This window comes from Dipodomys merriami, unplaced genomic scaffold (genome assembly GCF_024711535.1).
Source record: "Dipodomys merriami isolate MVZ:Mamm:240054 unplaced genomic scaffold, mDipMer1.0.p SCAF_106, whole genome shotgun sequence".
Taxonomy (NCBI): Eukaryota; Metazoa; Chordata; class Mammalia; order Rodentia; family Heteromyidae; genus Dipodomys; species Dipodomys merriami.
In genome coordinates, this window is record NW_027202338.1 from 479051 (window position 1) to 494212 (window position 15162).

The 15162-nt window shown below is 53.3% G+C and overlaps 1 protein-coding gene across 3 annotated transcripts; it reads right to left on the minus strand.

The window, feature by feature from the left end:
• Positions 1-608: 608 nt before the first annotated feature.
• LOC138812495 (NAD-dependent protein deacetylase sirtuin-2) lies at positions 609-14958 on the minus strand. Of its 3 annotated transcripts, XM_070000429.1 has the most exons (16): positions 14857-14956; positions 14020-14066; positions 10161-10209; positions 9818-9931; positions 7166-7207; positions 6930-7036; positions 6794-6850; positions 6363-6431; positions 5435-5564; positions 2828-2887; positions 2503-2558; positions 2326-2402; positions 2184-2235; positions 1543-1613; positions 1406-1472; positions 609-1242 (listed from the first exon to the last, which is right to left on the minus strand). In XM_070000429.1, exons 1-16 carry the CDS (start codon positions 14870-14872, stop codon positions 1090-1092), a joined length of 1167 nt encoding a protein of 388 aa, XP_069856530.1. In that variant the 5' UTR covers positions 14873-14956; the 3' UTR covers positions 609-1089. The 3 variants fall into 3 exon arrangements, with proteins under 3 accessions (XP_069856530.1, XP_069856538.1, XP_069856544.1); XM_070000437.1 differs by lacking the exon at positions 14020-14066 and having other exon boundaries at positions 14857-14958; XM_070000443.1 differs by lacking the exons at positions 14020-14066; positions 14857-14956 and adding an exon at positions 11141-11270.
• Between the last annotated feature and the right edge of the window lie 204 nt (positions 14959-15162).

The following is a 15162-nucleotide window of genomic DNA, read 5'->3' on the forward strand; positions in this document are numbered from 1 at the left end:
TCCTAGGTGGAGGCTGGAAAACAGAGTGGGCCCCTGTTCTGTGGGATCCCAGCCCACAGCTCCCTGTGGAAGATTGATAATAAACAGCTGAACAAATCAGCCTGCTGGCCAGCAGTCTGGAATAGGAGTGTTGAGAGGGCAGAGGGCAGGGGCAGGTGTACCATACAGGGGAGAGCAGGAAGGAGGGGGTGAGGAGGAGGAAGATGTCCACCTAGGCCCTTGGGCAGGGGGGGGGGTGGTGAAGGAGGGGGGACGAGGACGGATGGACATGGGTGGTGCCAGGCAAGGCTGAGTGGAGCAGCTGCCTGTCACCAGAAGGCAGCTGAGTATGCCAGATGCTGGGTCCCTGGGGGCCTACCTGTTCCAGGCGGGGTGGCAGGAAATGAAAGCACTCCCTAGAGAGGAAGCGAGGTGCAAGGGGAAGAGGCGGGGCGGGGGGGGGCAGGGGGGGGGAATCTGTACCCAGCCTTCCTGAGGAGGCCCCACCCACTAGTAGGGGGCCTTGCTGGCTCTTCTCCCAGCCTGGAGACAGTCAGGGTCCAGGCCGGCCCCTGCCCAAATGTCTTAGGTACCCACAGAAAGGAAGAGGCCACACATCTTAGGCTTAGTTCTTTCGCTTTTTAATTTATCTCCAATAAGCAGTATATCTTCTGCCCATCCCCACGTGGCAATTGGGTCCCAAGGGAGAAGGGGGGGCCCAGCACCCACTTTGAGAACTGGAGGCAGCCACTGGGGAGCCCTTTAGGCTCAGAGCCCCCCACCCCTGAGAAAACCGGGGTAAATTTGCATTGGTTTACTTGGCTACCAGTCCCTGGGAAGAGTAGAGTGGGGGATTCCTCAGCCCTCTGTCCTGGAACAGTTAGAAGTTGGGGGGTTCCCCTGACCCCTGGAAATGGTTAGAGATTAAGGGAGGCTGTTCCTTATGGGGGTGGTTAGTGATTGTGGGTGTTAGAGACTGGCCAGGATGAAGTGGAGACAGCTGGGAACCCCAGTTTTGAGTGGTGGTTAAGAGACTAAGGGGGTGTGCTGAGTCCTGCAGACCTAAGCTGCAGGTTGGAGGGGCTGTGCTGGTTTGGGGGCTGGTGTCCATCACTGGGGCCCCTCCTTCTCTGTGGTCTTGTCCCCGTCCTTGGCAGGAAGTGGTGACTTCCTGGGAGAAGTAGGGTTGGGGTTGGGGGTCCCTGACCCCGACTGGGCATCTATGCTGGCATGTTCCCTCCGGACCAGGTCTTCTAGATCCTTCTGCAAGTGGGGGGGTGGTGAGGGGGAGGATGAGGAGAGATTTCACAGAAGTCATAGGTCACCACACATTTGGGGACCACAGGAGGCACAGGCTGGGGTCCTGGGACCTGCAGTGGATGGGCTGGGGGGTGGGGGGCTGGTCTGGGATCACTGGACTCCTCACCTTCCATCCCAGGAGGTCAGCAAGCGCCAGGCAGCCCTGGTCACAGTCACCCAGCCAGGCCACATCCCTGCATTGTGACAGGAGTAAGCTCTGGGGTGCCCTCTCCCCTCCTCCTCCCCCAAGCCCCGCCCTCTTACCTGTAGGCTTTCTTGGAGTCAAAATCCATGCCTCCTCCCAGGCCCATCATCATCCCTAGGAAAGGGTCTGTCTGCATGGGAGGTAAGAGGAGGCCACCTAAGGGTCAGGGCCCTGTCTTGAGTGTACCCTGTTTCCTTTCTTTCTGTGTATAGGGGACAACTGGGGAACCCAGACAGGGTGTGTTGCCCACAGTGGATCACTGAGCATTTTCTCTTTCTGGTTTCCCACATAAAAGAGATGGGTTGTATGTATGTGTGTGTGCATGTGTGCATGTGCGTGTGTGCGCGCACTGGTCCTGGGACTTGAACTCAGGGCCTGAATGCTGTCCTTTAAGCATTGCTGCTTGAGACTAGTGGTCTACCACCTGAACCACAGTGGTAGTTAATTGGAGATAAGAGTCTCATGGACTTTACTTCCCTGGGCTGGCTTTGAACCTCAATCTTCAGATCTCAGGTTCCTGAGCAGCTAGGATGACAGGCGTGAGTCACCTCTACCCTTCATCGCAGGTTTGCAGTGGGACAGTCACTTGATCAAAAGGTTCCAGAATGACCAAAGGTGACCTGGACCCCTGACGGGTGGGAGGGATGGGACGCAGGAGGCAGATGGTTGGCGAGGGCTGCCCCCTCCCCTCTGGACTCACCTGGCCTGTCTTTTCTTTGTTGATGAGCAGGCGTGGGGTGGAGAGCGATGCCCTGGGGTGGGGAGCTGGGGGTCAGGCTTTGTCCTGGCTCCCCATCCCTAGGCACCCCCTCCCCCACTTCCAGCTCAGAGCCCCAACCTACTTGCCAATGAGGGAGGCGAAGGGCTGCACCTGCAGGGAGGTGCCCATGATGATGAGAAGATCAGCCTTGATGAAGTCCTGTGTGGAGTGGCCGGTGAGGGCTCAGGAGCCAGGGCCACGGAGGGAGGAGGGGGAGCCCGCCTCGCCTGGGCACCGCAGGGCTCTGGGGGCCACTTACCGACTGCATGCAGGAGAAGAAGCGTGCTGGGAGGTTCTCACCAAAAAATATGATGTCTGAGGCAGAGACCGACAGACCCATGGACAGACATGGAGACAGTTGGACACAATCAATGGAGAGGTAGAGAGAGGACTGGCGGGAGGGGAGGCAGACCCCAGGCACCGTGGTGGGAGTTGAGGGGCAGTGGGAGCCCGTGGGGAGGACAGAACTCTCCTCTCCCCAGGAGAGTTGAAGAGCAGGATCAGTGGGGGAGGGATGGGGGGGTCCCAACCCTAAGCCCCATCCCAACACCACCCCCAGGCCTGTCCCTGGCCGGACAGCTCACCAGGCTTGACCACACTTTGACATTTCTCGCATTTGGGGATTTCTTCTGAGAAGATCTTTTCTGGCAAGGGTGAGGGACAGATGGAAGGTGTGAGGGGCCTGGGGTGGGTGTAGCCATTTCTACCCTTCTCGTACATTAACCCACCATCGAACTCCTGGGGTAGGAATCCCTTGGGGAAGACTTCGTGTGTGTGTGTGTGTGTGTGTGTGTGTGTGTGTGTGTGTGTGTGTGTGTGTGTGTGTGTGTGTGTGTGTGTGTGTGTGTGTGTGTGTGTGTGCGTGCGTGTGCCCACCAATACTGGGACTTGAATTTAGAACCTACACTCTGTCCCTGAGCATTTTTTTGCTCAAGTCTGGTACTCTACCACTTGGGCCACAGCTCCACTTCTGGCTCTTTGGTGGTTTATTGGAGATAAGAATCTCATAGAGGGGCTGGGAAGGTGGCTCAGTGGTAGAGCGCTTGCCTTGCATGCCTGAGGCCCTAGGTTCGATTCCCCAGCACCACATAAGCAAAAAGAAAAAAGCCGGAAGTGGTGCTATGGCTCAAGTGGTAGAGCTCTAGCCTTGAGCTGAAGAGCTGAGGGACAGCACCCAGGCCGAGTTCAAGACCCACGACTGGACTCCCCCCTCCAAAAAAAAGAATCTCATAGAAAGTCATACCCCAGTGGCTCATGGCTGTAATCTTGGCAATTCAGGAGGTTGAGATCTAAGGATCAAGGTTCAAAGTCTTAGAAGGAAAATCCATGAGACTCTGATCTCCAAGGAACTACCAAAAAGCCAGTAGTAGAACTGTGGCTCAAATGGTAGAGTGCTAGCCTTGAGCAAAAGAAGCTCAGGGACAGTGTCCAGGCCCTGAGTGTCCAAGCCCTTGGACCAGCACCAAAAATAAATAAATTAATTAGTTAAATAAAATAAAAGATTCTCATGGACTTTCCTGCCCAAGCTGGCCTCGAACTTAGATCTTCAGATCTCAGCCTCCTGAGTAGCTAGGATTACAGGTGTAAGCCACCCGCCCTGAGCAAGACTTCCCTTCTTTTACAGCTGCCCCTTTATTCCTTGCCACCCCCAGATGTCCAGGGGTGGCGTTTGCTATGACTGTGAGAAGCTTACAAACGCACAGAGACACCCTGAGAAAGATAGCCCCTGCCAGGCCTTCGGGGTCCCCCCTGCTCACCCTGGGTCAGGAAAGGACACACAGATGATTCTGAGAAGGGACAAAACCTTTGTCCCAGCTGCTTCCCAGCCTTGGGGCTGTGACAGCGCCAGCCTCACTGGGTCTTTAGGACAATGGCCTCCTCCTTTCCATTCAACAAGTGTGCACAGAGCGTCTACTCTGTGCGTGTGAGGACGGCCATGACACACAATGGGGTGTTCTCTGTATGTCACCCCAGCTGCGTGGTGTGCTGCTCAAGGATCCTCAGCCCAGGGTGCTGGCTGGGGGCGGTCGGCGAGGCCCTCCTCCAGAGGACCTCCTATAAATACCACAGCTGGCCTTGTCTCCAGGGGACACCAGTGGCTTTGTCCAGACACATAAAGAGAGTCAGAGAAGGCTCTTCACTGGGCAATAGTGGGCTTTGCACCCTGCACAATGGCTGTGGGATCAGGCTCTCGCTGCCATGACACCCGTGGGCACTGGCTGGTTGTTGCTCCTGATGCTCTGTGAACGGGGATGGCAACTCTGAGCCCTGCTGCTGGTCTTCATCCCTCACCTGGCCTGTGTCCAGCTCCCTCGCCATAGACTTGGCTGGTACTGTTCAAAATGGCAGTCAAAATGTGACTTCACAACTGAAGTCCATACAAATTCAGTCTAACTCCCAATTTATAGCTGGCATCAGTGGCTCATGCCTGTGGTCCTAACTGCTCAGGAGGCTGAGCTCTGGAGGATCAGGGTTCAAGGCTAGCCTGGGGAGGTAGTGGTGGTAGGGTGAGAAGTCCTTAAGACTTCAACAAATAAAAGCTGGGGTGAGGCAGTGCATGTCTGTGATCCCAGCTAAGGAGGGGGATATAGGAAGAAGGATCACAGTCTCAGGCCAGGAAAAATCACAATCTATTTGAAAAAGGACAGGGGGCATGGCTCAAATGCTAGAACACCTGGCGAGCAAGTATGACCCTATGAGCTCAAATCTCAATATCATCAAAAATCAAAGTTGGAGCTGGGAGCTGGTGGCTTACACCTGTAATCCTAGCTACTCAGGAGGCTGAGAGCTGAGGATCTCGGTTCAAAGCCGCTCAGCCAGGAAAGTCTGTGAGATTCTGATCTCCAATGAACCATCAGAAAACTGAAAGCGGTACTGTAGGTTGAAGTGGTACAGTTCTAGCCTTAAGCAAAAGACCTCAGGGACAGGGCCCAGGCCAAGCCCCATGACCAACAAACAAAATAAAACAAAAACAAAGCTGGAGTCAGAGCATATAAAAGGACACAGAGCTAGGGGGCCTGGCCCTCGCGATGGCTGAGCTTGGCAGGGAGCTGATGTAGATGATAAATAACCAGGCCTCCACTGCCACCTTGCACCTGCCAGCTCCCAAGCTACAGAGTGAGGAGGACACAGGGAGCCCCAACACTGTGGGACCCAGCCTGCAGGCCTCATGATGACCTCCAGCTCCTCACCTTTCATCCAGCTCAGCCCATACTCCTGCCGGCAGACGGCGTTGACACAGTGTGACGTATGGAAAGTACCATGGGCCTCCACCAGGTCCTCGGGCTCCAACCCGGCTACTCGCTCCAGGGTGTCAATGTTCTGGAGGGAGAGCGGAGGGAGAATCAGGAGAGAGCCACTGTTCTCAAGGGCCCCAAGAGAGCAGAGGCCTCAAGAAGCAAGAGCAGGGGAGAGAGGACAGAAAGGAAGCAAGTGACAAGTGTCTGGACACATCCTGTGGTGTGAAGGGTTACTGGTAGACATCTAAAAGCCTGGGCCTCCCAGCCCTCCACCAGGCCCTGAGTTGAGTTAAAGTCCCAGTACTGAGGGAAATGGCTAATTCTGAGACACAGTGGGCTGTCAGACCACCTGACCACTGGAAAGGCCCAGGACTGTGGGGGTTTAACTAAGTTCCTCTATCCCCAGATCTTTAAACCTGCAGCACATGTCTGTACTGTGAAGTGTATCTTCACTTAACTGCCCCTGTCACTGGCTTTTGTCACCTCAAGTCACCATTAAGAAATCTGGTGCCAGGTGGGTCACGCTCAACCACTGTGTCACACACTGTGAGCACCAATAGGAAATGGGGACCGTCTTAGGGTTCCCATGGCATTCCCCTCAGATTCGGGGTCCTGTCACAATTTGCTTGGGACAAGCTGGGATGATCCCATGGTGAAGCTGTCCAGGTCTCTGTTTTACAGAAATGGAAACCAAGGCCGAGAAGGTGTGGCTCAGTGCAGGCCACAGGCATGGGGGGCGTGGCGGTAGGCAGGGCATGGCTGGGAGGCGTGGCTGTAAGTATGGGGTGTGGCTGCTGGAGGTATGGTGAGGACCCCAGGTGAGAAGGTAGGGTGGGCGTGTCCTGCAGGTGGGCGTGGCCAGATGCAGGGCGGGGCCTACCTGCGTGTAGCAGCGCAGGAGCTGTCCCTTCTCCTTCAGCAGGCGGATGAAGTAGTGGCAGATGGTCGGCTGTGGGGAGAAAGCCACGTGGGTACTCTCCTCTTGGTCATGCCACCATAACTGTGGCCTGGTGGGGGGTATGAGGAAGCAGCGCCCCAATACCGGTAAGGGGCAGAGTTGGTTTCATAGCGGGGCAGCGTCTGAGCTCCAAACTGTAGCCTGAGCTCACTTGTGCCTTAACAAGCCTGAGATTGTCAAAAGCTTGATAAATGAGGAAAGTGAGGCTCGCAGGCCATGTTGAACCAGGAAGGAGTGCAGGTGGGGCAACCTGAAGCATGCATTTAATGACTCAGAGTGGGGTTTCCCATTTCTCTTTCTGCCTGCCCCCTCCCTCCCCCCCACCCCAACTACCCTGCCAGAAAGCTCCTTACCTTGAACTGCCCTGGATATAGCTCCTTGGTGAGGGCAAAGAAGGGTTCTGGATGTTTCTGTAGAAGACAGTCAGAGGAGGTGAGAGGAGGCCTGGGGCAGGATAACCCCTGACCCCTCCCCTTCTTACAGATGCACCTTGAAGTAGCCAATTTCAAAGATGGCCTCCGGGTAAGGAAGATGGTACTTCTCCAGGTTGGCATACAGGCCCGTGGTTGGAGAACGGAAGTCGGGGATGCCCGCGGCTGGGGGGTGTGAAGGGCCAGGAGACAACCCCTCAGTAATATGGCCCCCATTTGTACCTCCATGACCCTCCCAGCTGGACCCCTGGGAACAGCTTCCCCATCCCCGGGTGTGGAAAAGGGGACACTTACATGTGGAGATTCCTGCTCCCACCAAACAGATGACCTTGCGACCTGGAGGAAAGGCTGTCATCACTGGAGGTGGTCCCCCAGCCACACAGATTGATCTCCATGTCACACAAGAGGAAGCCAAGGCTCAGATCAGGGGACACTGGCAACTAGGAGATCCAGCCAAGGGGATCAAGGATGCCAGAAATATCACTTGCAAAGGATGACCCAAGGGATGTACCAGTTCAAGCTCCAGTACTGGCACACACATACCAAAAAAAAAAAAAAAAAAAAAAAAAGACAGAGAGTACTTGGTCCCCTGACCATGTGATCCTGTGGGTCTTCCTCCCACACAAATATTCAGGACCTCATAAGAGAGCAGAGGAAGTGTGAAGTACACAGCAGGGCAGAGAGTCCTGTGGTGTCTTCAGCTGCTGCCTTTCATGCAGCCCTGCCACACAGCCCTGGCATCTGCCCCTCCTGCTGATGGACAGACACAAGTGTGCCATTCCAGGACATGGTGCCCTGGGATGACCTGTGCTACTGGGGACGGCAAAGATGAACAAGAGCCTTGGATTCCACTCTGGTGTCACCAGGCCTGGCTAGTGGGAGCATGCGCTCTGAATTCAGGGGACCTGGAACCAAATCCTGATTCTGCCTCTTCTCTTTATTATTACTATTATTTTTGGTGGACTTGACCTCGGCCTTGTACTCTCCCTTATCTTTTTCTACTCAAGTCTGACACTGTACCATTTGAGCCACAGCTCCACTTCCAGTTTGTTTGTTCCTGGCTAGTAGGAGATAAGAGTCTCATAGACTTTTCTGCTTGGGCTGACTTTGAGTTTTCAGCCTCTTGAGAAGCTAGGATTCCAGGCATGAGCCACCAACACTTAGTTCTAATTCTGCCTCTTTTAAAGTAGTTGGACAACTCTGTGCCTCAGTTTACTCCTCTGCTCAATCACTCCCGTACTGGCCTATTATTAGCTATTCTGTGAAGATCAAGTGAGGACAACTACACTAACTTGCACTGAAAACAGAGCAAGGCCAACACTGAAGGCTCAGTTTATGATCATCATCATCATCATCATCATCATTATCATCATCATCATCATCACCATTGTCATCAATCATGTTGTACCAGTGATGAAATCTAGGGCCTTGTACTTGCTAGGTAGGTGCTCTACTACTTGAGCCATGGCAACTCCCTTTTGTTTATATTTTGCTTTTGAGGCAGCATCTCACTAACTTGACCCAGAGTGGTCTCTCTCTCTCTCTCTCTCTCTTTTTTGCTGGTCCTGGGGCTTGAACTCTAGGCCCTGGGCGCTGTCCCTGGGTTCCTTTTACTCAAGGCTAGCACTTACCACTTGAGTCACAGTGCCACTTTTGGCTTGTGTTTCTGTGTGTGTGTGTGTGATTAATTGGAGAGTCTCACAGGCTTTCCTGCCCAGACTGGCTTTGAACTGCAATCCTCAGATCCCAGCCTCCTGAGTAGATAGGATTACAGGTGTGAGCCACCAGTGCCCAGCCAAAGTAGGCTTAAATTCATCATCCTATGTTTGCAGCCCTGGTAGTTGGGACTACAGGAATGTACCACAGTGCCCAACTAATTGTTGTAGTTTATTATTAATCCCTCCCTCACGGGTACCCTCATGTTCCAAAGACCCAAGACCTAGACACAGAAGGCTGGAAAGAACAAATACTTTGTTGCCACTGTCTGGGTTCTCCAGTGGCATCCCAGGCCCAAGATTGGCCACAAGCAGCTGGCTGGCCTGCTGCAGAAGGAGGTTCAGGGCAATGGACCTGTAGCCCAGGAGGAGGGAGGTAGAGGAGAAGACATCCTTAACAAAAGGCCCTTTAAGACCCTCAAAGGTCCATTGTCCCTTCAAGGACTGCCCAGGGCCTGATTTCTCAAACTTGAGTGACCCATTTGCATCCCCAAATCTAAATCTCATGGTGCCCCAGCCAGCAGACCTCTGCCCACCACAGATAACACAAGTTTCCCATAACCATAGCACATAGTCCCATGAAGTTCTGGGCGTGCTCTAAGCATGCATATTGTATGTCTGTCTTAAGGTATTCACACTGTCTGTAAGTCCATAAGTTGCTGTGTGTTTATGATATTAAGGTTTATAATCAAGCCAGAGGCTGGTGGCTCACGCCTATAATCCTAGCTACTCAGGAGGGTGAGACCTTGAAGATCACAGTTCATAGCCAGCCCAGGTTTAAAATCAGAGCTTCATAGCTGGGTACTGGTGGCTCACACCTGTAATGTTAGCTACTCAGATGGCTGAGATCTGAGGATCATGGTTTAAAGCCAGCCTGGGTAGGAAGGTCCGTGAGACTCTCATCTCCAATTAACCACCAGAAAACCGGAAGTGAAGTTGTAGCACAAGTGGTAGAGTACTAGCCTTGAACAAAAGAAGCTCAGGGATCCCTGAGCTTAGGCCCCTGAGTTCAAACACTAGGACTGGTATACACACACATACACACACACACACACATTAATCATTAACCAGATACACAAGGAACCAATGAGAAGGAAGGAAAGTTGTAACTGTTGAGAATGCAGATGGAGCCATGCTTAAAGCTGGGGTTTAGCATGGACACACGCCTTAGCTCATTGCTTGTAATCCGGAAGTATAAAGTCACTTGGGGGCCGAGCAGCGGGGGACTCACAGCGCTCGCTCTGCATGTAGCGAGCCACCCCTTCCAGGGTGAGCTCATCCAGCAGACGCTCCTTCTTGGAGCCCAGGCCCAGGGTCTGGGAGAAGAGATTCCGCAGGAAGTCCACTGAGTGAAAACGACAGAGACACCTGTCAGGGGAGCCATGGGCCTGTGGGTGGCCCCAGGGCCCCTGCGCCAGTGCTGTGATCTGCTCCCCCCGCCCCCAAAGGTATGAATTCTGGTCCAGCCAGGAGGCCCCAGGACCCTGCTTTGGCATAAACACTCCTGATGGCATTGATGGCATATCCCCAGCCCCCCCCCCCACTCCCACCCTGTCCCTCAAGAGGTTACTCACTCTCTTCCTCTCCACCGGCTGCTCCTCCCTCAGTGTCTGAGTCCGAGTCCTGGAAGGGTGGGGTGGGGTGGCCAAGCCCGAGAAGTGGGGTTAGGGGTGCAAGAAGGGGGGGGGGCTGGAGTGACTCCGAGCCAGAGAGGCTGGCTCTGGCTGCAAGGGGCTTGAAGGGCAGTAGAGGGCAGTACTTGGGCCACGATGAGGACTGGACCTGGCTATCTGGGTCCAACCAGGAGCCTACTGCTACAGGCAGCCCTTGGCCTCATCTTGGAGAAATGGGCTTAAGAGATGCTGGGGGAATGAGCCAGAGTTGGCAAATATGAGGGCCTGGGACCAGTGCCCAGTGGCAGGGGAATGTTGGCTATGGTTCTTACAACCTGCCTTGTGTCCGTGTCCTCCCCCATCTCCCTGTCCTGTGGAATGGGCCCTGTCACTGGAGTGAGTCACCCCATGAATGATGCCCCGTGCTCTCCTGCCTGGAGCCTCTCTGAATGGCAGCTCTCTGGGACTCTCAGCTTTCCAGCTCCATGTCCCCTGGGCCACCAGCCACACCTATTTGCCAGTGGCCTCGGCCTAGCTCCTGGATGCCCCCTCTCTGGCCCCAGACCCAGGTCACTTCATCCTAGGTGACCTAGACCTCATCTCACTGTGGTCTCACTGTCTGAGCCTGTCTCTGCCTGCCTTAGTCCCCAGCATAGCCCCTCAGTCCCCTGAGAGTCTCTCCTCTCTGCTGTCCCTTCTCCCTCTGTTCCCCACCCCCACCCCATTCCCAGGGCTTCCCCACCCCCACCCCATTCCCAGGGCTTCCCCACCCCCACCCCATTCCCAGGGCTTCACCTCTTCTAGCCAGTTCTCTCTCTAGGGGTCCTGCCCTAGCCTGCTCCCCGGGCTCCTGGGTTCAGTTTCTACCTCTCATCACTTTACTGCCAAGGGAGATTAAAGGATTGAGGATCTAGGCCAGCTGGGATAAAAGTTATCCAGACCTTCTCTTAAAACAAGCCAGGCCTGGTGGTATACATCCGTAATCCTTGCTACTCAGGAGGTGGAAGTAGAAAGCTCTTGGTCTGAGGTCAGTCTAGGCAAAGCTAGCAGCGGCCCTATCTGAAAAACAAACTAAAAGAAAAGGGCTGGGGGTGTGACTCAAGTAGTAGAATGCTCGGTAGGCCCTGACTTTGTGTCCCTTCTCTTTGTGGTTTCTCTGGTGCTATCTGTCAATCACAAACATCTCCACGTGGGCAGGGACTTCATCTGTGTTCACCATTGGATGCCCAACCTTAGGAACAGAGCCAATGTATGCCAGCCACAAACTGGAAAGACCAGGGCTGGCCCCAATTCAATGTCCTAGTTAAAAGCACACAGAGGCCAGGTGTTGGTGGCTCACGCCTGTAATCCTAGCTACTTAGGAGGTTGAGATCTGAGGATCACAATTCGAAGCCAACCCAGGCAGGAAAGTCTGTACGACTTTTTATCTCCGATAAACTAAAAAAGCCAGAAGTAGAGCTGTGGCTCAAGTGGCAGAATGCTAGTCTTGAGCGAATGAAGCTCAGGTTACAGTGCCTAGACCCTCAGTTCAAGCCCAAGACTGGCACCAAAAGAAAAAAAAAAAGCCAGAGAAAGAGAAAGAATATAGCCTTGATATAAGGATAATAGAGAACTTGACATATACATTAAAGCTTTGACTTTTTTTTTTTTTTTGGTCATGGGGTTTGAACTCAGGACCTGAATGCTGTCCCTGAACTTTTGTGTTCAAGATTAGGGTTCTACCAATTTGAGCCACAGCACCACTTCCTGAAGTTTTAATTTTAATATTACTCTCCAGCTAGACTTATTTACAAAGACAGGGGGAAAAAAATGGCCCCAAATTCTCTATGTCCAGCTTTTTCTGATGACAGAAATGTCCCATTGCAAGGAAAAATCCAGCTAAGCACTCTTAACAATTCAATACGGATCACTCGAGAACTTTTCTCTGCATAAAAACACATGTGATTAAAAAAAAAAAAACCAGAAATGGGTAGTGCTTGCATTGTACCCTGTACAATATGCCACTTTTTTTTTTTGTGGTACTGGAGATCAAATACAAGGCCTTGCACTTATTTGCTAGACAGATGCTCTAACCCCTGGAACTATGTCCCCCACCCCTTTGGATTGCAGTTTGTTTTTCAGATAGGGTCTCATGCTTTTGCCTGGGCTGGTCTTGGACCTTATCTATTGCTTCCTGGCTATCTAACCCAGCTAGAGTTACAAGCTAGAGATGGGATCACAGATAACCATTTTGCTTGGGTTGGCCTTGAACTGCCTATCTCTGCCTCCTTCTCTGAAGCAGCTACATAGTATGGCATTGTACAAGAGCACAGTTCATTTAACCTATCGGCTGACAGCCATTTAGGCTGTTTCCAGTGTCCCTCTATTACAGACAATGCTACAATTTATCAGCTGCTTCTCTTAGGGACTGAGGGTCTCTCTCTTTTAAACCCAGGAAACCTTCTCTGCTAGCAGGGATGCTTTAGGAGGCAGACAGTGACAAGAGGCTGTGACATCCTTAGCATGGCTTTGCTGTGCATTGTGGGGGGGTACTGCTACCCCAGCTTCCACACTGCCTCCACTTGAAGAGGGATGGGCAGGCTGGTATTCTCGGGGTTGCAGACAGTAAGGCACTGTAAGTGACTTGTAGGGAATCTGTCTAGCCCATGGCATAGAGCCAGCTTCAGGGAGAGCTGTGAGAGTCTATCTCTTCCTGCAGTATCTCTAGGACCCTGTGCCTACAGCCCTGAGCTTTAAACCTTTCTTTAGTCCTCCATGCAAGGGACAGGGGACAAGTGACTGAACAGCTCTGCCTCAAGTTTCTCATGTGTACAATGATCACACGCCAGGCCGGACACCGGTGGCTTATGCCTATGGTCCTAGCTACTCAGGAGGCTGAGATCTGAGGATCACAGTTCCAAGCTAGCCCAGGCAGGAAAGTCCATGAGACTCTTATCTCCAATTAACCACCAGAAAACCAGAAGTGGTGCTGTGGCTCAAGTGGTAGAGCACTAGCCTTGAGCTGAAGAGCTGAGGGACAGTGCCCAGGCCAAGTTCAAGCCCCACAGTGGATCAAAAAACAAAACAAAACAAAATGACAACAGGCCTGACCCTTCACAGGGATGCATTAATGAGATGTCACACTCTTCCCCATGCTCCCCATGTCTCCAACCTCCACTCTCAGACCTCCCTGCCTCTTCTATTTTTAACCACCACTCCTGTCCCCAGTACCAGCACTAGCAGAGTCTGTGGCTGGAGTAAAGAGCCAATAAACACTAACTATACCTACACCATCTCCAGTCACCTTGCTAGTCAACACATACATTATATTCTTTTCTGTCACCAGGCCTTTGCATAAGCTGGACCCTCCATGTGCAACATCATGTCTTACCCTGTCTGCAACCATTCCAGGTCAATTCACTGATTACACTATAACTATATCTTAGCCAGTAGGGTTCCTCCTATAAGAAGGGCCTGACCCATAAAGCTTGCTCCCATAGAGCTCCAAGCTACTTTTATAATCATCTTGTCAGATTATTTGCTTGTCACCCACCCCTGAGAACTGTTAGTTCAGGAACCAGATTGGATCCCTGTCTCCTTCCAGTCCCAATCAAAAGAGGTTCAAAAGGGATTAGGGTTGGGGTAGGCAGCATCAAGTCTGTCTTTGACAGTCCTCCAAAGCCCTCAGGCCCAAGGAGGCTGCACCAGGTGGGGTTAAGGATTAGGGTAATGAGCTGAGGGCCCTAGGGGTAACTCTCCCCTCTGCCACCTCCCCTCCATGCAGTGTGAAATATGGGAGCAAGTCCAGCTCTGTCCTTCCCTCCACCATTCCCCATCTCACCTGGGCCTCCTGCACCTTCCCTGCCTGGGTCTCCAGAGGGTCAGAGGCTGGGGAGGAGGGGAGCAGACTTGGTTATAGTGGGGGGAATGGTTAAGGGGTTCAAAGTGGTGGGGCAGTGGGCAAGAAGACCCATCAATCTAGTTATACTGGGGTGAAGGATGTCGGTAAAAATTAAGTAGGAGGGAGGGGAAGGGGGAAATGTAAGGTTGGAGTACAGGACTGGCTGGAGAGGCAGAGGAGATTGAGGAGGAGAGGGAGGAGAAAGTCGGGTTGTCAAAGCTGAAGGAAGATTTGGGAGTTGGGAAGGACTCAGTAGTGTAAGTGTGTGGCGGAAAGGTGAGGTTTGCAAGGCAGAGTGAAGTGTCCAGAGAGGGGAGGTTCCTAGGGCTGAGAGGAGGTGTGAGAGGAGGTGCAGTGGGGGTGACAGCTTAAGACAGGTATTGGAATTAAAGAGAAGAGACATCACCGGGCCGGGGGCGGGAGGGACGGGGAGTGTAGTACCCCACTGATGCCCAGGACACCATGTATCCTTAGCAACTGGGACCACGCCAACTTAGGTCCTTAGTAACCAGGGACCTCAGCCACCAAGGAGCGGGAAATACACGATCATACATTAGTCACTTAGCAAACGGACCTTGGTTTTGAAACCCACCAACCTAGTAATTGGGACCCTTTAGCAACAGCGCCCCGAATTCCACCCACTCCGTGCGGCCCCCACCCCCACCCCATCTCGCGTCCCACCGAATCTGCAGCCCCCACTACTCCGGACCCCGGGGCCTGCACCCCGCAGCTAGGCCCCGGCGCGGCCCGATCCTCCCACCCAGACCCCCAACTCACGGTCCGGTTCGGCCATGGGCGCCCGGCACGGGGCCCTCGGGGCTGTCACCGACTGCTCGGTCCCGTGACGGCACCGGAAACCAGAGAGGCAAGGGAGGGCGGGTGGGGTGGGGAGGAGAGAGGAGGAGGGAAGCAGGGAACTACAACTCCCAGTAATCTTCACGACTTCGCTTAGCTCAAGGCATCTCACGAAAGGGACTACGAATCCCAGAAGGCCAGGCGGCCACAGCCATTTTGGTAAAGGGCATTCGGAAAATGTGGGAACAACTAGATTGCGCTAGTCCATCCAAATACTGTGATTGGTTC

Bases quoted from the DNA above. Each gene is read 5' to 3' on its own strand.
- LOC138812495 (XM_070000429.1), bottom strand. The intron at 10,210-14,019 runs GTGAGATGGGGA...CCACCCTTCCAG, and splicing joins GGAAGGTGCAGGAGGCCCAG to GACTCGGACTCAGACACTGA. The intron at 1,243-1,405 runs GTGAGGAGTCCA...CCCCACTTGCAG, and splicing joins CTGACCTCCTGGGATGGAAG to AAGGATCTAGAAGACCTGGT.